The sequence below is a fragment of the Chiroxiphia lanceolata genome, chromosome 6, assembly GCF_009829145.1.
Source record: "Chiroxiphia lanceolata isolate bChiLan1 chromosome 6, bChiLan1.pri, whole genome shotgun sequence".
Classification (NCBI taxonomy): Eukaryota; Metazoa; Chordata; class Aves; order Passeriformes; family Pipridae; genus Chiroxiphia; species Chiroxiphia lanceolata.
Window position 1 is genome coordinate 38,144,466 of NC_045642.1, and position 21,319 is coordinate 38,165,784.

At 36.2% G+C, this 21,319-nt stretch overlaps 1 protein-coding gene across 1 annotated transcript in view; it reads left to right on the forward strand.

Annotated features, from left to right (window-relative positions):
- Positions 1-21,319, forward strand: part of NPAS3 (neuronal PAS domain protein 3) — a 616,659-nt gene that overhangs the window by 16,797 nt on the left and 578,543 nt on the right. Inside the window, 1 exon segment of the mRNA XM_032692228.1 lies at positions 20,569-20,625. Coding sequence (XP_032548119.1) covers positions 20,569-20,625 — 57 coding nt within the window.

A 21,319-nucleotide genomic window follows, 5' to 3' on the forward strand; every position in this document is an offset into this window, starting at 1 on the left:
AGTTGGAATTCATACTAGTTCAAGTCAATATTATCTTCTGCTCAGAAGGCTGAATAAGGTAAATTTGGTTGCTATATGGAAAGTCCTGGGTATTGCAATCACATGATTCAAGCAGCTTCTCAGTGTCATTCTATAGCCCTATGGCACTGAGGCTGAGGCAGGCACAAGTGCAGAGTGCATTGCAGGGACGGGCAGTAGTGCTATGGGCATGTTGAAGGGCAGAGCAGAGGCATATACAGCTAAGTGCGGTGATTCCGTTGGATTGCTTCTGACACTGTCTCTCCAAGCAAGATATAGACTTCTAAATCATTAGAATCATTGTGAATTGCACTTTAAATCTTTAGTTTTGATCCTCCCAACCTACCAGTCAGCTGTGAAAACAGTTGACCATGTCCCTCTTCTTTTTGCCCTCTGACTTCTTGGCAAATGTCGTCTTTCTACTGCCTTCGGATACTGTGATCGCTTCTTTAGAGAATCTTTCTCATTCATTACCCAGCTTTGTGTGGGAGCTCTGCAACATGTTGTCTCTCAACCGCCCCCCTTTTTTCCCTTATTCTTCTCTTCATCTTTGCATAATCTTATGTGGAAACACAGTTTAAGTGTCACCTTTTTGCAGATGATTCATAAGCTCACAGTATTTCCATCTCAATGAAAATTCAGTCTTGCTTCTCTGTCATCTCTTCCTTTATTGCTTAGCTTAGACTCCCTTAGTCAAAACAGATCTCCTAGAGTTCTTTCCAAGCCCTCTATCTACTTTTCAAGTTAACACTGCCATATTTCCAGTTAGGACAGCTCTGTAATTTGGCAGTCTCACTGATACAGACCTCTCTCTCATAGCATAGCAGTTAAAAAGGCAAATAGATTATTTGTATTAGTAAGAAATTGGTATTAGTAGGAAAGAAATAGAAAAACAAACAGAAAACATGAACATTGATACAATGATGGCAATCCATAGATCCACAGTGTGTGCAATCTATGTATTTTGTGTACTTTTATTGTCATAATTTCAAAAAGTAACTAGTTTGAGGTAAGGACATGAAAGCTGATGAGATACACAGAAGGAGTTTTGTCAGAGAAAAAGTTAAATAAAGTAAAATACTTCATCTTGGAAAAGAGATGACTGAGCAAGCAAGGCTTCAAGAAGGCAATCGGAAAACAACTATTAACTCTAATAATATGAGAAAAAAGAAACACCTTGTGTAGTTGTCTCAGGAAGCAGTTTTAAAACATTTTACAGAAGTGGTTTTGTTTGTTTGGTTTTGGTTTTGTTTCTTTTTTGTTTTGTTGTTTTTACAGCTTTTTTGTATTCTTCCTCCGTCTCCCCAGCTAACATGCAATTAAATAGTGGAATTCCTTGTCAAAGGGTGTTTTAGAGGTAAAAAATATGAACAGGCTCAAGAATGCATCAGGCATTGCTCTATTATGCCTCTGAGGAGCTATTATGTGTGATGGTAATGATGCAACTCAACTTCAGGAAGTTTTTACACAGCTGACTCTGGTTGCTGACATGGGATATCATGGAAAGGGATGCTCTTCTTCTGCTATACTTTTTTTTACTGACCTAGTGTAGCAGTTTTGTTCTGTTCTGAAGTTCTTTGCTTTTAGACTATATCTAAATCTCGCAGTCTTTTCTGCCTAACATCCCTGCTGTATTTTTTTCCTTCCTACTCTTCAGTTAAATGCTCATCCTCACTACCATTGAGAATTACTCTTGCTCTAGTTCTACCTGTCCAGAATCCTCTTACAGAGATTATGTTCAGAATGACAGACTGTCACACTGACTGTATGTTTTTATATCCCTCCTGGCCTCCCTTCTCTGGTGTATGAAATATTAGTAACTTGCTCTACGTTTCAAGTCCTTCTTCACTGATCTGTATCACACTGTTTCTCTTTGTCAAGGTTTTCCTTCAAGTTATAACACCAGCACCAGCCCTGTTGCCCATTTACCTATTTGCAAACACATATTTGTTTGACACCTTATGGTTGGACTTGGACTCCTTTGTTACATCACCTTTTGGATTTCTCTCTCTTCCCAAGATGTTCTTACCTGAAATGCCTACAAAAGCATGACACCATCAAGCTACTTCTAACAAGATATTGCTTCTTGTGATGCTAGCTGCTGTTGTCTTACTGCTTCTAATAATTTCTTATCTCTTGTCTGATACTTGCTCTCTAAGATTTTGGGGGCTGCAGACAGGAGTTTTGTTCTTTGGCTCTTGGTTATATAGTGGATGTGTTAGTACTACAGTTACTGCTGCTAATCTGAGTATTTTGTCTGTGTATTTGGTTGATCTGGGATGCTGAGTTCCTGTGAGACTAAGTGATGTCTTTTAAGTGTGTTGAGGTGTGAAAAGCTTTTATGAAATTCAGAGGAGATAGGACAAATTAATGACAGAGAAATCCACTCTGTTACTAAATGCATATCTATCTGAGGAAATTCCTGCACTGAAAATGTTTGGAGACTGTGGGTGCATATCATATATGCTGTCATTCTTGTTATGTTGTTCCTTGCAGCTACTTTTGGGGATGGTTAGAGATGGGATAAAGGAAACACTGGTCTGACCCAGTACTCCTGTTCTTGTGTTGTTGTGTAGGATGTTTCTGGAAGCTGTAGCAAGTCTCTTTAGTGATTTTCTCTCTTAGAAAACTGTTGGCCTCGGTTAAGTAGCTTTGGCTACTATTACTTTCAGTGCATTTCATGAACGGATATGAGATGTACCACAACTTAATTACTCTGCTCCGTAAGGTATTTTTATCTTGTGTTGATATGATTAAGGAACATCTTATTCGTTCTGTATGGACAAGGAACTATACCATATGATGCCTTGAAAAAAGAAAGAGAAAGAAGTGTGCCTGCTTTGAAGAGTTCATAATTTTAATTGCTGTTTATCCTTCATTTCTTGGAAAGGTTTTTCTGTAACATAGTTAATTTTACACTCATATTTGAAGATTATTTTTTTTTTACTATCAAACAAAGTGCATATTAAACAGATTGAATTCAGCAAAATTAAATGTTTCAATATTATTTTTGCTTGTTGAAACGCCAATGGCATAACATTAATTGTGGTGATGACTTGAACATTGCAGTGAACATGTGTGAACTTAATGTGTATTATACTTTTAAACCAGGATGCAGACTATGTTTTATATGATAAAAGTAAACACAACTAGTAGTGATGTGGACATTAAATGGCACGTAATCAAAATATGCATTGATAACTTCTGTAAAAGATTTTTAATACCAGTCCCCATATAATTTCTGTATGTAATTTTTTTGAGAAAAATCTGATTTGTAATAACTATTTTCATAAATATCTAAGTTTTTCTACTTGCAGACATAGGTTATCATGTATGTAAATTTAATTAATTATGTACTCAATATTTGAAGTCACATTTTGCAGTTGTATCAGTGTAGACTTGGCACTATTAGAAAGACTACAGATGTATTGAGGTAGCTGCAGGTATACAATTTCATTTTCCTAAGTTCCTCTAGCTTGAAATAATTCCTCTTGTGTTGATTTACTTAAGGAAAGGGAGGTGAAAGAGAAATTATGGAATGCTGTTCATCAGAAGGTTGGTATCCATACCTAATTGTAGATTGGCGATCTGATAATTGGGTCTTGAATCAGGAGGAGAGATTTGGAGAGTTCCAGGAGGGAGAACTGAAACTCCACATTTCCTGTCACCTTGAGAGGGAAAATGGATATTGTATTCTAGAAAGTCATTGTACTAATACCTTTGCATAAGCTAAATACAGCTGAGAAGCTTAGAGGAATGTTTTGGAAAGAGAGTGAATGGAAGCTTGATTTCTTCCACAGCAAATTTGGGAGAGTAGGAAACTATGATTTATTTTCAGGTTAGAACATGTATCACAGTCTTGAACAAGACCTGGTTTCATTATATGTGTCATGAGAGGCTTAGACTATGACTTCCTTCAAATCAAAGAATAGCTGAGGTTGTCAGGGTCCTTTGGAGATCACCTGGTTCAACCCCCACTGCTGGAGCAGCGTTAGCTGGATCAGGTTGTCCAAGTTTTTAATATCTCCAAGGATGAAGATTCCACAATGTCCTTGACCAACCTGTAGTGTTTGACCGCCTCATGACATAATATTGTAATATTTAATTAGAATCACCTGTATTCTAGCTTGTGTCTTCATCTCTTGCTCTACAACTGTACACTTCTGCGAAGGGTATGGCGCCATCCTCTGTGTAACATTCCACTATATAGCTGTAGAGAACTCTCTTTCACCTCCTATGCTTATGGAAAAAGCACAATTCTCTCAGCCTCTCGTAGTGTATTACATAGTGCAGTCCTTTGTGTGTCTAGGTGGCTTTCTGCAGTGGCTTGCTCCAATATGTCCCTGTATTTCTTGTTCTGGAGAGCTCAAAACTGGACTCGGACTCGGCAATCTCACAAGTGTTGGAAAGAGAATGTACTGCATACATTCTAGTTAATACAGATCAGTATGCTGTTGGCCTTCTTTGATGCAAGGCTGCACACTGATAAGGTCCAGCACAGGCCTGAGACCTGAGGTTTCTTGTAGAGTAGACCAGCTCTAAAATTGTAGAGCTTTCCAATAGGAAAGCTCTGATTTTATGCATGTTAGTGTAGGATAGTGAATTTCAATGAGAACTTTGTGACAAAAATGTTAAGGATGGATCAGCAACAGCAGTGATTTTGAGTGGCTGAACAAACCACTCTAAAAAGATACACCATAGCAGGTAGTCAATATTAACCGTGATCAAGTTTTTTATATGTGATACTAAATATTATGTTATTGAGTATATTGAGTTTAAGCAACAGAAAGTCACCTGCAGTGAAACAGTGGGAGTCAATACCTAGGACAGAAAGATTGAGTCAGAGTCTTTTAAAATTTTGGGGATCATAATAGATACTAAAATTATGGTGGTACCACAGTCCATAGGTAATGAACATCAATTATTTTCTAGAGGACAAAATCACAGAAAGTTACTAATCATGAATCTTTCTGTAAATTCAAAATGGAATTCTGTTTGTTCCTCTACTACCTAACGTTGTGGACAGTTTTAATCAGAAATGGAAGCACACTACAGACATTCTTTATCATCAACGGTTCAGGCTGAATTAAGTGGCTACATATTTTTTTTCCTTTTAATTGTTCACAAGCTGTGACTTGGGCATCAATAGGGTTCCTGCCACTTGCGACTTTTTTATTGTTACTACATGTATACCCCTAAGTATTCTGGAAGAAACCAAGGAAGTCAGTTCTATATTGCAGGTGATACATAATTTGAGTGAGATTTTCTCACAGGTCCACTGGATCTTGAAAAAGAAGTCCACTGGAAATGGACAGTTAACAGTAGGAGGAAAAGTTGGTCTTCCATAAGAAATGAGTGCATGAGAAAACTGCAAATAACTTGTAAAACCTCACAAAAGTTGCAGCTAGTGACATTTGGTTAGCTATGTGTGACGTGTCTCTAAGAGATATGGGATGTTTCAAGAATGGAAAAAACCAGAATTAAATAAGAAAAGGTCTCTTCATGGCACAGGAATGTTTTGTATCAAGTTGGCTGTATAGAAATGCACAAAATAAAGTGGAGTGGATAAATAATTTTTCACAACTGCTCTGAACATTAAAAAAGAGCTCCTGTGAACATTCAGTACTTCAAAGCCTGATTTTTCAACCAGTTTTACATGTCATGTTGATGCTTATTATTGACCTGGAAACAGAATTATTACAGGAAAAGAAATCCTTGTTCTGTGGGAGCAGCAAGCCAGTGGAGAAATGCTTACTGCTCAAAGGGGCAGCACACAGTCTCAAACATTATTTATAAGGGGAGCATTTTGTTCTTCAAGTGGATCATAAAGGATTACACAGGCTGCAGAACATGAAAGACCACTACTCATATAATTAGGTGCTGTTTTACTCTGCAGTCACATTCTTTCACTGTTTAGCTTAAAACATGTTAAAAAGTATGCATATCTGGTACTTGTTTCCATCCTTACAGTAGAAACATTGTGTGGGGGGGGGGGGGGGGAGGGCAGAGGACTGAAAAGAAAGGAAGAAATTCTCAGGAAAAGCTGACTTTGGTAAATAAGAAAATGTCTTCATGAAGAAGAGACAATGTCTACTAAGGCTTCTTCATTTCTGGAGCAGAGGATCCCAAACGGAATCTCTTAAGTGAAGAGCTACCTTGTATTCATTTATAGAAAAATGGAAATCAGGATTTGTAAAGTGCTGCCTGTTTCTCTGTCGAATCAGTCAGATAGAAGATGGTGGGGGTGGCTAACCAGGCATTACTTGAGGGAGTATAGTGGGACAGAGTGCAAACAGGAGATCAGGCCTTGAACACTCATTGGTGTCCAGCAGCTGGTGCTTTAAGGATCATACTTTTCACTTTGGAAGGTAAAATATACTATAATCAAAATCTGTAATAAGCACCTTTAAAAAGAAAAGAAAATTGGTATGCTTTCTTGCTTTTTATGATTTCATGCTTTTCATGCTTTCCATGACACTTAAATTGGAGAGAGAAGCCTGAACTCTCTTAAGGTGGATGTTGCAGTCCCAGCTCCCTCTTTGTAAACAGATGTGCATTGTGCAGGGGGCATGCAACATACAACCAGTTTTCATTCATAGAATTATTTTACAACAGAGTGAACTAAAATGATCATGCAGTTTCACCTCTGTAGATAACTGCTCTGAGCAGGTATTTTTAATTGATCTTAGTGGAGTACTAGTGATGGCTTGTTAAACTGAGGCCCAATAGAGTAGCTGCTTTAAAGAAACTTGATATGGATTTAGACAACTGTGAAACTGCTTTACAGTATTTAAAATATGTGAAAGCTGAAAACTTTCTACAAGAAACAACAGATTCATCATTAAAATAGCATGACACAAACTGCTTAATAAAGTGCTAATAAGCTATTTAATTGTGTCCTTGTAATAATATCTGAGAGATACTTCTCTAAACAAGATTTTTTTAAGATCAAATTTTGACAGACACGTTTTTAACAGTGTTTAAAATTTTGTCAAATTTGAAATTTATTGTCTCTGGAGAGCACTTAAAAACTTTTTCTAGCAAACTCCTTGTTCGTATAAAGTAATGGATTCCAAGATGTGAAATTTGAATATTTAAATCTCATTTTTCCATAGGCCAGCAGCTTTAAAATTCCCCCAAATTGTAAATGCTTACAATTGATTTTTTACCTCTATGGTGTGATTCAGTAAAAAAAGTAATTGTTGCTGTACAGTTTTCCACATCAGATTTTTTAAGACAGCGTGATCACCTGTTTTACTGACACTGTAAGGTGTTAATTGATTTTACTTATTTGAGTTCTTATTGAGCTGTGGATCAGTATTTGTCCATAGAGAGAGCAAAACAATTAATCAAATTAATATAGAGTTAACTTTTTATAAAGTAATACCATTTGTGGAGAACTGAGCTAAAAATGTAATGATAAAGAAATATAACTACCACTCTTGATCAAAGAGAATTTATTAAAAATAATTCACTGGCTGAATTTTTACAAACTAAAGGTGATGAAATTTATGAAGCAGACAAGTCCTACATTTTCAAAAATATGGCTATAATATGTATAAACAAATCTTGTCAGTTGTTTACTGTGTTTACTGTGTTTACTGTGAAGTTTTTAATTTCTCAAGTAACTTGCCACTTAGACACATGTTTTCACATATTCAGGTTTTCTGGTTAAGACTAAATAAGTTAACGTGCATAAATAAATATATATGTTATACATGCAAAATATACATGCAAAATAAATAAAGACAGTATGTGTGTAAGAGATCCAACTATTAACAACGGCAAAGAAAAGTAGTAGTAGTAGTAAGTCCATCACAAATAATTCCCTTCCCAGGAAGCACAAAGCTTCTCTTAGAGGGTGTGACTGTGAATGGGGAAGTGGTGTGTGGCAGAATGTGCTGTAATGAAGTTGTCAGTGTTTACACTTTTCTTATTGGAAGGGTGTTCATTACTGCTCTGGTGATGAATTTACTACTGTACGATGTAAAATAATTTGGCAGATGTGCTTTATTTAGGTAAATGAATATAAATCAGCCATATATGTTTTTTGAGAACTTAGCTGTGTGGCAGAAATATACTAAAGCTTTTTAGAGCTTTCAGTGGAAAATACTAATTTACAGATTAGAAGAAGAAACTTCGGGCTTTTTGTTGACGGAGAGCATTTTGCCTGTGCAGAAATAAAGAAATTGCTGCAGTTAAGTCAGTTAATTTATCTGAACTGATTAAAATAGTGGAAATAATTAAATAGATTAAACAAAAGAAGAGGTTAATATTAAATGACTTATGCTAGAAGTTGAAATTAACTCCTGGAATACTTGAATTTCTTATCTGTAACAGTACCTAAAAAAAATTAAATCTAATGACAGTTCTAATGTGTAAATGAGGTCAAATACTCATATTGTCAGAGGAGGAGTTTATATATATTCACAAAAATAATTGGAGTGGTAAGGCCAACTTGTCAGACATACTGAGAATTCTTAGAAACCAAGGGGTTTGAATGAAAATCTGTGTGACTCTTAACTAATATTGCACATAGATCAAAATCCAAGCCTATCCAGAGTGATTTGACTTGATCCACTGATACTAAAATGTTGAAGAGAGCAGCAGTATCTAGTGTTCTTCCATTTAAGTGGATTCAATAGTAATGTCAAAATGATTGAAATTTGCATTTTCCAGGCTTTAGGATCGTACTGGGAGTATCAATGTGGATTAGTCATGAGCTCTCTTTTCTCTAATAGAAAGTACTCAGAAAAAAAAGGTGTAAACTGTGAGTAATTTTCTGCCATTAGTTATATCCGAACAATTCCACTGGTGTTAATGAAGTTGCAGAGTGTAATTGAAAACAGAAATCAGTCCTCTTCTATTGAACTTTAATATATACTCTGAAAATGTTTTTGAGGAGAAATAAATGAGTTCTACTAATAATTCAAGTAAAAGATGGGATTTGCTTTGCTTTAGGTTACAGTCTTGATGGGGTGAAGACTTTTTTGCCTCAAAGTTTTGTGATTATTTGATTAATGCACTGGTGTTGATTTTCACTTTATCAGTGAGATGCCCCCAAGAAGAAGTGAAATTGAAAATAATTGATTAATTGCTGCTTATAATTAAACACATAGAAATTAAAAAAGAATTGTATTGATATTTTATTTTATTTTAATGCAGGACTCCTTGGAGACAAGATTAATTGAAAGGAGAAAGAGAAGCAAGCCCTTAAGGCTGGATAATATATTACTTTCAATTTCACTTGCTAGTATAAACAGAGCAGATGCTGAAGTTGCTCAAGAAATTGAAACTTGGGTTTGCTGATTTGTTTAAGTGAAAATCTTCAGTAAGTCCTAGTCAATAATATTAAAATTGCTAACTGTAGAGAAATTTTACTTTAGAGCAAAAAAATAAACAATGGTCTCTATTGGACAATTATTTGAAGTTGCAGGGTAATATTTTCAAAACAATCAAAGTGATTGAAACCTTAAATTTCATTTCCAGATATGTTTTATCTACAGAAACTTTAATCTCATTGAAAAGCACGAAGATGTGTTGGTGCTTAAGGGCCTGTTTTGAAAAATGGGACGTTGGTTTCCCAATCACTATTTTATTAATTTTTGCCGACTAGCAATAAATGTCATTTGGGTTGTTTTTTTCCCTAAAAGAAAATGTTGGTAACACAGAAACTCATCCAGTTTTCAGTAGAAGCTGGATTGGGTTTTTTATTTCTGCCAGAAAGGGATACTTTTGAAAGAAATGGGTAAATTCTTTGAAGACATGAAAACCCGATCCCTAGCAGTCAAGAGTGAAGGATGTCAGGATTTCACATGTGAACATTTAAAGCCTAATAACAGTATATATCATATGCAGATACTTCAGGTTGAATTTTAAAATCAATTCTGTATTATCATGTGTTTTTAGACAATGTGACATTCAAAATGCATTGGTGCTCTTCTAAGTGCATGCTGATGCTGCAAGAGTGGTCATAGACATCCTCTTCGTGTTATAGAATGTTTGGCCCAGCCTTTTAAATCCTTACATTTCTACTTTAGAATTAATACTTAAGTACAGGGATCCTACTCAGTTAAAGATTTTCAGGATCACTTATATGTTTAACAGTAGTAACATCAAGTTATCCAAAGAACAGAGCGTCCTTTTAAGATTTATTTAAAAGTTAAATAAGCAAAACTAGACAAAATATGAAATGAATGCAGTGCTACAAAATGTAGGAAAAACCAGCTCAAGGATATAACTTTGTGTTAAATATTTTTCTTAATTTAGGGTATTTGTATACCTCTGTTTGTCTTGTAATGGTGATCTGTTCTATTCCCACCATTCAGAAGCAAACAGGGAGAAGGCTTTATTTAAGATTTTTTATGTCACCATCTAGTCTTTTCTTTCTATTACTTTAAGTACATGGCACAAGTTTATTTCTGCTTGTGGCTAGAGGAGTTACTAAATGCCTCCTCAGAAAGCTGGACATCCTCTGAGCCAATTGAGACATTCTGTTCTGCCAGCTCCTAGGGTCGGGGAATCGCTCTGCTGGCAAGAGCACCTGGCATTTGTCACAGAGGACATTCCCCTATTGTCCTCCCCAAAAAAAGGGAGAAAGAACCCCTGACAAGCAGTGTAGTAGTGAGTAGGTATAGCTTTGTGAAGCTATACCAAAGATTACAGAAGAGGTGGCTTTTCTTTGGTCATGATAGGGGTAAAATAATTTTACATTGTAATGTGCTTTGGAACATCATTGCTGACCGATTCAGTCCTGTTTCAAAGCTCAAGAAAGTCAATCAATGAAAAGACCCTCAGTGATCTCAACTGATTTTGAATCACTCTTAGTCTTAACTTCCTTTAAAACTCTTTTTAGTGGTAGTTTTAGTGTGTCTAATATTATTAACTAGGCTTAAAGATTAATAAAATCAAGACATTTTACTTTGATTTTGTCTGATACAAGTCAGACTACGAGAGTAGTCGCTGTGCTTACTGTGACTTACTTGTCTGTGAGATGAGTCATTACTTCACAGAAATCAAGAGTAATTTCTGAAGATTAGGACAGCAAGATACTTTTCACATCATAAGCATAAGAAAAACTGTAAAAAAGTGTACTATCAGATAGGCTAGCAAGTATTTTTTGTAGGAATTTCCAAAACATAATCTTTCCAGGTTGTATGTTGACATCGTCTTTAGTAGTCATATGACTCTAGATAGATTTTGAAAAATTTTTGAAAAGTTATTAACTCATATTCACTAAAGAGTTTTATTTAAAAAAGAAAAAGTTTTTATTTTTCATAAAGAGAGAAAGCTGAAAGAGAGAAAGTCTGTTCTAATCCTTAAGTATCCGGCTGATCTCTAGTTATTGATGCTTGGCCCATCCCATAATATCACCATTAATTTTTGTGAATTTCTCAAAGGGTGTCCAGTTTATTTCACAGGTTTAAATACCTCTTTCAGTGCTGTATCCTGGGCTCACAGTCCCCTGTCAGTAAGTTTTTCCCTATTTCTGTGGAATGCAAAGGCACATTGCCATGGGCACTATGCACACAGCTAGAGAAGATTTTCATTATGAATCTCTTAGCAGTGAGGTTACATGAGGTTACGTGAGGCATTATTGCTCCGCTATTACCCTCTCTGTCCCTTCATAATTTCTTTTGATTTGTGCAAAAGATACAGAAATTCCCCAAACACCATTGTATTCGTTAGGGTCACTTTTATATTTTAATCTCTTTGGTGGGAAAGCTTGTGCTTATTTTCATCTTGACATCAGTATATAGAGCCCAATTATTAGCTAGTGTTAAGTACCGTGGCTCCATTGGCTCCAGTGCTATGCTGTCAGTTTACACAAGCTGAGAATCCAGCTGAGTATGTGCAGTGCAGCTAGGAAATCCCATCAGAATTCATTCCAGATTTCCTCTTCTGCTTTCCCTATTATTTTCTCTCCATTTGTATACAAGTTTTTATGCCTCAGATGCAAAAACATTCACTTAGTTTTGGTACTAGAGCAAAATTTTATATAATGTCTTGCTATTTGTCACCAAAATAAGTCAGTGCCAGGAAGATGCTCAGGTTCTCTATAAGCTGGCAACCTATATTTAGAACATCTGATTTTTTTTTCATCATTTGGAGCCTATTGCAGATGAAATCAGTAAGGGTCTTCTTTGGTTTCAATGAAAACTAGGTAACACTGCCATTTCTGTAATTCCAAATTGTAAGTAGATAGTGGAAGTCTGTTATATACATTCACATATGTGAGCCTTAAAAAACATGGTATTGCTATTCCTGACAACTGATAAATGCTTGATATGTAGTAAGATATATAGAGAATTGTATCAATGCATAGTATGCCTTGAACTTTTATCAATTGCTTTCCTTACTTTTCTTTTTTATTTTTTGTAAACATCTATGGTGCTTTTTGAAAAGTCTGTTTTCTACCTGTGTAGTCTTTAGGTAGGAACACAGTTTTCACAAAATTCTCTTGACTTTAGCACTCTTGGTGAAACAGCTACAAATCCTGCGTAAGCATATTTCATTGTTAACATGAGTTATTAAAAATGTTATAATTTGATAGTGGTATAGAATTTGGTAGTTCCAAAAGACTAACTCCCCCACCCCCCCCATGCACAGACACTTTTAATTCAAGAATTCAAGTGTTTTCATAAGGTGAGTTTTGCTCATATTAACTGGAACATGTTCATCACTATTTTTTATCTCTTTAGGACAGAAAGACTCTAGTCCTATTTATATTGGAGAATCATTTAAGCCTATTTATAAGGAGAATCATGAATATAGTTTCCCCTTTTCTTAGGATAAACACCAGCATTCCCTAGAAGGAGCAGGAAAGGCCAGCCAGAACATATGTATGCCATGCCTTCAGAATCTGAGTAATGTCATCCTGTGCTGACTTCAGTGTTTCTTTAAGCACACTTGCAAGGTAGTTGGCCAAGGGTAGTTTCAGGTAGGCAGACAGAAGTAACTGAGAAACTGATTGATTGTTTCCTTTTATATGAAGAAGTTAAAAAAAATTCTAATAGAGAATCACTTAGGAAATAGCAAGGCTGCAGTTATTAAAAAATAACAAAGGTTAAATTTAGATGTTAAGTGAAAATTCTGTTAGTCATAGAACTAACAAGGTTATCCTCATCATTGCAGGATTTTGGGAAGGAAAAGGGATGTTATTTTAGTTTGTTTTGCTTCCTTTGTCTTCACACATTGTAAGCCCCTGACCAGGACTGACCATTATATGCCTTTTTTATTGGCAGCACACTAAAGCCTAGAGCTTGATTATCTTTGGGTACTCCTGGATTGCAAACTATTTGTAAAATAAGGATAAAAAAGGAAAACAAACTTATGAATGACTGGCTTTAAATTGAGGTCTAAATTCAGATAGAATGAGTTGTTCATTTTAAAGTTACAGGGAGTTGATTGGTTTGGCAGAAATTTTGCTAGGAAGTGGTTTTGGATTTTGGTTAACTTCTATGGGAGTCACAAGGCATTGGAACTGGGCGTTCCTTGAAATGCAAATTTTTGCCAGGGGTTTTTGAGCATGGCCATGGAAACTGAGAAGGCTTAGGTACTCTTTGGCATTTCCCACCGCTTTTTGTGGAATTCTGCAATTAAGGGCCCATCAATCTGGAGTGGCTGATTCGAGAAACAGAGGGTTCTTTTTTAAGTGGAAATATGCTTTCTCTGACTCAGATCTACCCTCTGGATCTCATTCTGAGTTGTCTGGAGTGTCAGGTTTAGTTAATTGTATATTCCTGGTGAGTAGAAAAACTGAAACAAACTCTTTATTTTTGTTTGTTGCTTTGTATTTTCTGAAGCTTGGATGGTTTTGTCTTGAACTCCAAGACGGCCATTGTAAAAGTCGAATCGGTAGCTTGAAAAATGTGAGTTATTGTTGACTGATGAGATCGGGTTCAGCATAAACAATTGGTCTGAAGGGAAGATATGATTCACAGAAACCAAATTTACATGTTAAAAAAAATCCGACAAACAGTGTATGGATTTGATTGAGCTTTACCTCAGTTAAAAAAAATAATGAAGAGCTGCATGTTAAATTTTAAACGATGTCATGAATAATAATACTGAATCCAGTGTCATTAAGTTGTATTTTTTTGTTTCTTGTCTGCTATAACAATTTCAGCAAAGCAAAATTCGTGTGAAAGTATGAATAAAATTCAGGGAGTAGCATCAAGGACTTCTGAGCTCAAGAAACTGAGTTTGGCAGTGCTAATTTGTATTAAAGTTGTTGTTGCATGACAGCAGGAAAAAGATTTAATGCTTGCCACCTGAATCAAGCCATGGAACATTGGTTTCTATAACTGCCATGAATTTGAATCAAGGCCAATATCTCTAAATTTGAAATAAACTGATACTCTGTCTTGAAAGAAGATACAGGCCACTTACGTTATGGAAGGTATTTAGAAAACGTATTTCAATTTAATTTTCAGCAGTATATATCTTTCAAATTTTTAGGCGCTTTAGCACTGTCCTGTTTGGCTTTTTCTATATTCCAGGAAGTATGTAGCCTTTCAGCCATTTATTTATCAACATCCACTCTTGAACTAATACTGATTTTCACAAAACTACAGATGCTGGTTTTACTCCCATTATCACTATGCAGCTGCTTACCTTAATCTGAAAGTCATTTTTCTTTTGTATATAACTGCATTAATGGAGAAAATCAGATTTCAAGCCAAGTAGTCACACTATGAAGCTTTAAAATCATCAGATACAAAGCTTGTACCATGAGCCTAAGTGTAACAACATTGCCTTTACAATAGCATCTAGTGTGATTATACCTTTCTAAAGGATTCCTGTATGCTTTACAACAAGCAGTTCAAATTTAGGATTTCTTTCTTTCTCTTCAGAAAGTAGGCAAGAGCTATATGGTATGTTTTGTGTGTGTGGACTGTCTTTGAATCTCCTTGTAAATACCGCACATTTACCCATAGACATTATTTATCATTTTAACAAGAAAAATTTGAATATTTAGCTACTATCTGGGAGTAGTGAAACAAACTCCTTCGTTTTTAAATGTAAATTAAATTTTGAACATCCTGCCAGGACTGAGCGCACAAGATCATGTGAAGTTTCAGAACTAAGTAGCAACACTTGAACCCAGCTGCTTGCTTTCTACACATGCCCTCTTATGACTAGTTTCTGTTTTTCACTGAGTACAGAAGGTCCTGGTAATTGATCCATTATGTGTGAATGACTTAATCCACCATTGTAATTTAGCTATCTAGATTGAAATGTAGCAGCTGTTTCATAGCACATAGGAGCAATACGCAAAAATCTTGTGATGGAAGGGGAAAAAGGTATGGTATGCATATGGAAGTGCCCAGGAAACTTGTGGAGGTAGAAGGCAGCTATTCCGCTAAAATTATTTGATGTCTTTGTTGTCATATAACATACTTTCTGGGGTTGTCTTTCATGTCCCTGGTGGAGCCCTGAGGATATACTCCATTTCAACCCTGTTTTTAACCTTTCTCTGTGCTCAAAGACACAGCCTTCTTGGTGAGGAGGATGAGATTCTCTTCAAAGCTGAACAGTGCTGCTCCTTAATCTGCTGAAGTGGTGTTTGCATGATAACAAGAGGTACTAGTCTCACCCCAGGTTGTGCCAGTTTGGGAAGCTACAGAGAGGCTGGAAATGTAATCCAGATGGCGTGGTAATACAGAGCATTACCTTTAGGCGAGCAGGTCTATCTACAGTCAATACTTGAAATTTAAAGTGATTTTAAAAATGCATTCAATTTGAAATGCCCCAAGGTTCCTATCATTTGTGAAGCTGCATCTCTTTCAAAATATTATGAACACATTGAATTTCTGCTCCTGGTGGATATATAATAAATATGAAGAATGATAAACTTTAGGGGTGAGTAGTGGTAGAAGAAAATAAAGAAGAACTTGCACTGCTAAGTGTTAGTGCTGTCATTTAAGTGGCTACATAGCACTGAGGCTGGGGACAACTGTTATTATTGAGCTTATGCCAGATACCTCATGAAACAAAAATACATAGTAATTTAACATTCTCCTTTTTTGTTTTAAAGGGTGTGGGCAGTAAATGTCCTTTTCAGCATTGTCTTTCTAGTGGGGATGAAAGCTGTTCTGCAGTATTTTTCATGGTTACATGTCTGTATATGTCTAGTAGTCTTTCGTTTCTTTACACACTTGCTGTCTTTTGCATATAGTTCTAGTTCATTCCAGTGAGTTGCAACACTTAAAATTGTATATAGTATATCTTCCCAAAACATATATGTACACAATATTATTGCTTAACTTTCATGGTACTGTGTATTCCCTTCTACTATCAAATGTCTGTATTACACACTACATTTAAATTTTAAATCTTAAATAATTTTAAGAAAGATGAATGACTAAAAGACAAAAGAGTCTATTTTTCTGTTTATGCTACTTTGTTTGGTTTTTTTTTCCTCCACAGCAACTCAAAGCATGCAGAAACACTACCCTGTTTAGCCTTCATCTGTTCAGCAATCCTGCCTGCAGTTGAGAATCTTACATTATTTTCGCATTTAAAACCCTTGATTGGACTGCTCCTCCGAAGTTTTTTAACATTATTTCCTTCAGAAGCAGTTCTGCTTTTTTTTCCCTTTTATACTTTAATGCTCTTCAATAAGCACATGGCACATTACTTGTGATGGACAACAGTTTAACAGTGTGCATTCAGTGCATGCTGTTGTTGATTTTTAAAGCAAAGTCTTATCTTAAAAAATCTGTTATCACAAAGCAGCTGATTGTCTTTCCTGGGATAATTTATTTTGTAGAATCAAAGAGGAGAAGGAGTAAGTGAAAAGGGGCTTTTCTTGGCTGCCAGTGCCACAAGTTCAACCTGGAATTTGAGTCTACCTATATTCTTTCTGGTTCATGGATCACCAACAATGAGGATGCTACAGTTGGCACTTAGCTACCAATTCTGCTGATGCATGAGCCAGAAGAGAAGCCAGTGTACTCTCCTGTAGCTGTGCTGACTCTGTAAAAGAAAAATTAAAAGTAGAAAAACATTTTTTCCTATTAGAGGATTTATGATTATTCCCAGCAACTGTAATAAGATCATACCGTGTTTAAAGAAATTTTTTAATATTTTTCTTTTTAAGTGGTGCTGTCACATTTGTTCCCATCATTAGTACATTGGAAAAGTGTATTAAAGTAATAGATATTGTTATCCTGTGGTCCATTGGAAAGAGTGTGGCCTGCAGGTCGACAGAGGTGATCCTCCCCCTGTATTCAGTCATAGGGAGTCCACATCTGAAGTAGTATGTCCAGTTCTGGGCTCCTCAGTACAAGAAAGATAAGGAGCTACTGGAGAGGGTCCAGCAGAGGGCCACAAAGATGGTTAGGGATGTGGAGCATCTCTCTTTTAAGGGGAGACTGTGGGAGCTGGGCCTGTTCAGTCTAGAGAAGAGAAGACTGAGAGGGGATCTCATTAATGCATATAAATATCTCAATGGCAGGTGTCAAGATGATGGTAGCAGACTCTTTTCAGTGGTGTCCGGTGACAGGACAAGGAGCAGTGGCCATAAACTAAAACATAAGAAGTTCCATCTCAACATGAAGAAGAACTTCTTTATATTGAGGGTGGCAGAGCACTGAAACAGGCTGCCCAGGGGGGCACCTGGACATGTTCCTGTGTAACCTGCTCTAGGTGACCCTGCCTTGGCAGGGGGGTTGGACTAGTTGATCTCCAGAGGTCCTTTCCAACTCTAACAATTTCTATGATGTAGCTTGATATGCTAGTAAAGATCTGTTGGGAGCAGGTTTCCCTTCTTTCCACAGAAAAAGACTTGGATCTCAGTTCCAAATTACACATGAAAAGACAAGATTGTCCCAAGTCCTACCTCTGGGAGAATGTGTTCTTGAGATATTTCTACAGAAAAGATAATAGAAACCAGGCTTTTCCTGCATTAACATTGCAGGTTTTTGACAACTATGTGGCATTTGTCTACTTGAAATATGGTATGTTTTTGGCAGAATATGTTGCAGCCAGTGTATTTATCAGTAGGTATGCAGGGAAAAAAGGGGTGTGTGTTTATTATGAATGGTAAGGTAACATTTTTATCTTCTGCATATTATTTATTATACATATATATGTAAATGACCAACAGCTCAATCCAAGAATAACATCCAATAACACACACAACCTAATGTGTCTGTATTTCTATATTTGCAGAACACAGAAGTTTACATTACTTGTGTGTTATTACTTGAGATGGCAACAAGAGTTGGAACTTCACAGTTCAGACAGGCTGTGTACATATATATGTGCGTATTTAGTATGTACTTCTATATTGATAACATGTGACACTTCCCTGGTGCAATGATGTCTTTGTTGAGACTGATATTAGATATCTAATTAGATATTAGGAGTTATCTAATTAGATATTAGGAGTTATCTAATTAGATATTAGGAAAGGGTTCTTCATCCAGAAAGTGGTTGGATGTTGGAACAGACTCCCCAGGGAAGTGGTCACAGCACCAAGTCTGCCAGAGTTAAGAAGCATTTAGACAACACTCTCGGGGACATCATGTGATCCTTGGGGTGGTCTAGTGCAAGACCAGAAGTTGGACTTTGATGGTCCTTGTGGGTCCCTTCCAACTCAGGATGTTCTATGATTCTTTCATTCTATGATTCTGAATATATAAAGATCTTTTAAAAAAAAAGAGCATTTTTAAAAGTACTTGCAAAATGCTTTCTTTTCCTTCTCTAATTATAGCTTGGTGGAATGCTCCAGTAGACTATCACATGATCATACAAAATTTTTATTAATTATAATTTCATCAGTTATCTTAGAATTACCAAGCTTTGCTTCTTGTAAGATTTCCTGTTCCTGAATCAGGTTGATGATGCTTTTAAGCAATTTTACCTTATTATGCCTTCCCTTTATGTCTAGACCTCTGAGATAGTTGAGGTAGTAAAGAGAGAGTCACATTCAGTATACAGTTTCATACAGTGAGAATTCAGAGTATTTGCAGAAACAAAAGTTATTGCCAGTACTTGTATTTATTCTGTTGAGACCTTTTCATGCTTCCTTTCTTCTGTAGTTGATTTATCCATTTCATGTGTTTAATTGAAATTATGATACATAATAAACACATTAAAAAATACAACCTACCAGGCTGTGATGTGGAAATGCATGTCTTTGAGCCAGATATTATTTCATTTTTGTAAGGTGCAGAAGTGAGTGAGGGGTGTATTTATGTTTTACACCTTGGCCAAATAGTGGAATTCTCTGTGATGTAACCTATTTAGTTGCAGAAACTTCTCTGTGTAGCTGCCCTGCGGTGCTGAAAGCAAGTTATGAATGCTGTACTGTTTAAGAGCAGAAAGGTTTGCCTGGAAGAGAGCGGTACGCCTGGGCCCCCTGCTATTGAGAAGATGCCAGTCAGAAATGAAAACGTCTTTCATGAAACTATAGCGAACTTCCCTGTGATACAGTACAATAATGCAAGGAATTTTTAGTCAAAACCTGTAAAAATATGTATAATACCTTGAATGTGGCAAAGAAGTACTAGCTTTTAAGGGACTATTTTAAGAGGTCACTGCCAAAAATATGTGTGGTTTTAATACCATTTTGGAAGTGACAGGATTGAGAGTTTAAGCCTTCCCCTCCTCCACCCCCCACCCTCCCAGCCCCCCCACCCTTTGAGATCTCCAGTTTCTTTTGCCTTTTGGTTACAACTACAAAAGATGTCTTCTGAGAAAAATGCTTTCTGCATGACATCAGAATAAAGGAATGTTCCACACTATTCAGCATGCTTAAAAGTATTGGTTGACTGAAATAACATTACATTTAAAATTCATGCTAAACAGAAAGCCAGTTAAGGGAGAAAACAGAGCAAATCATGTTTCTGAAAACTTTTATCTTTAAGAAATATTGATTTATTGGATTTTATAGAAATGTTTTCTTTAAAAGAATAAAATTATGCTCTGTGTAACAGAACAGTAAAATAAAGAAAGCTGTTTTATTGTTGTGTGCTGGAATGCATGTAGCCACAGTTAAAGACTGAGACATTTGGAATCAGAATATAAAAACTACATACATATAGAAAAGTCAGGACATTACTATAGATAGGAGAAAGCTGTGGCAAATATATTTGCTTTGTGCAAAAAGCCTCAGGTTTTTTCCATTGTCAATTGTTACTTTTTATTTTGTCTGACCTCAATTTAGTTTTCATATAGTATTGATAACAAAAATAATTATTCTCACAATTTATGCATTTCTGAAGGTGTTTATTTTTCTTGAGCAATAACAAATACGTTATTGCTTGGACAGTAGCCTTTACAATATTCTTTGGCATAGTACAATTTTCATTGGGATAGTCAAAGAAAGAATTTGAAAAGTGTTAAAAATAGCAAAAGAAAAAGGCGAAGCTTAAGAAAATATCTTCTAAACAAAAAAGTATAATGAACAGTAGTGACATTAGTAACTGTTTTGAAGTAAGAATTATATCAGTTATAAATATAGGGACCTCATTGTCCAGAATTATGAAACTTTAAATTTTATTACTGCTTGTAGTGTTAATGAATAATTTCTCTTTGCAGATCAATAGATCTCTTATTGCAGAGAAAAGGAGGCTTAAGATTCATTTCAGTTCACAGGTGAGAAGGAAAACTTAAGTTCATGTGATCAGATATAAATGCTTTCATATCAAAACATTGGTGCATTGCTGTGAAAACATACATGGATTTGTAGGGCAGAATAGTGGTCCAAACCCTGGCCTTGAGAGTGTGTGGTGGAAGGAATTTCACAAATGCAGATGTCAGCCATATCCTTCACTGGAGGCATGGAAGACTGGAGGCTGGGAGAGCTGTGAGTGAGACTTTTTTGCTATGTGGGTATGGGCCATATACTGCAGGTGTCATCTAGATTTTGGTGTCGATTATGAGTCCCATAAATGTGGATTTCTATTTAATAAATTAAAACAACATAAGAGTCTGTGATCTAAGCAGAAAAATGAGAACACATCCCTGAAGTGGCAGCATTAAATCAAAGGAGAGTAAGCATGGCTGTTGTAGCAGTAGGCTGTGGGGAGGCACTTCCACCCCCTCCTGGGATTATGCTGCCTACTCTGGACCTTTCTTACACAGCACTCTTGGAGTAGGAGCCCAGGTGAGCCGGGGGAGAGCTGAACCAAGGTGTCCAACAACCTAACAGCCAAGCTGCAGTACTGAAGGGGAACCAGGAAATAACAGATTTTTCTCAGATATGCAAGTTTCCATGTAGGTTTGCCTAGTTCTGTAGAGTAAACATTTGTGTGAAAGAGTGTGTTTTTACAAAGCTTGTGGAAGAAAA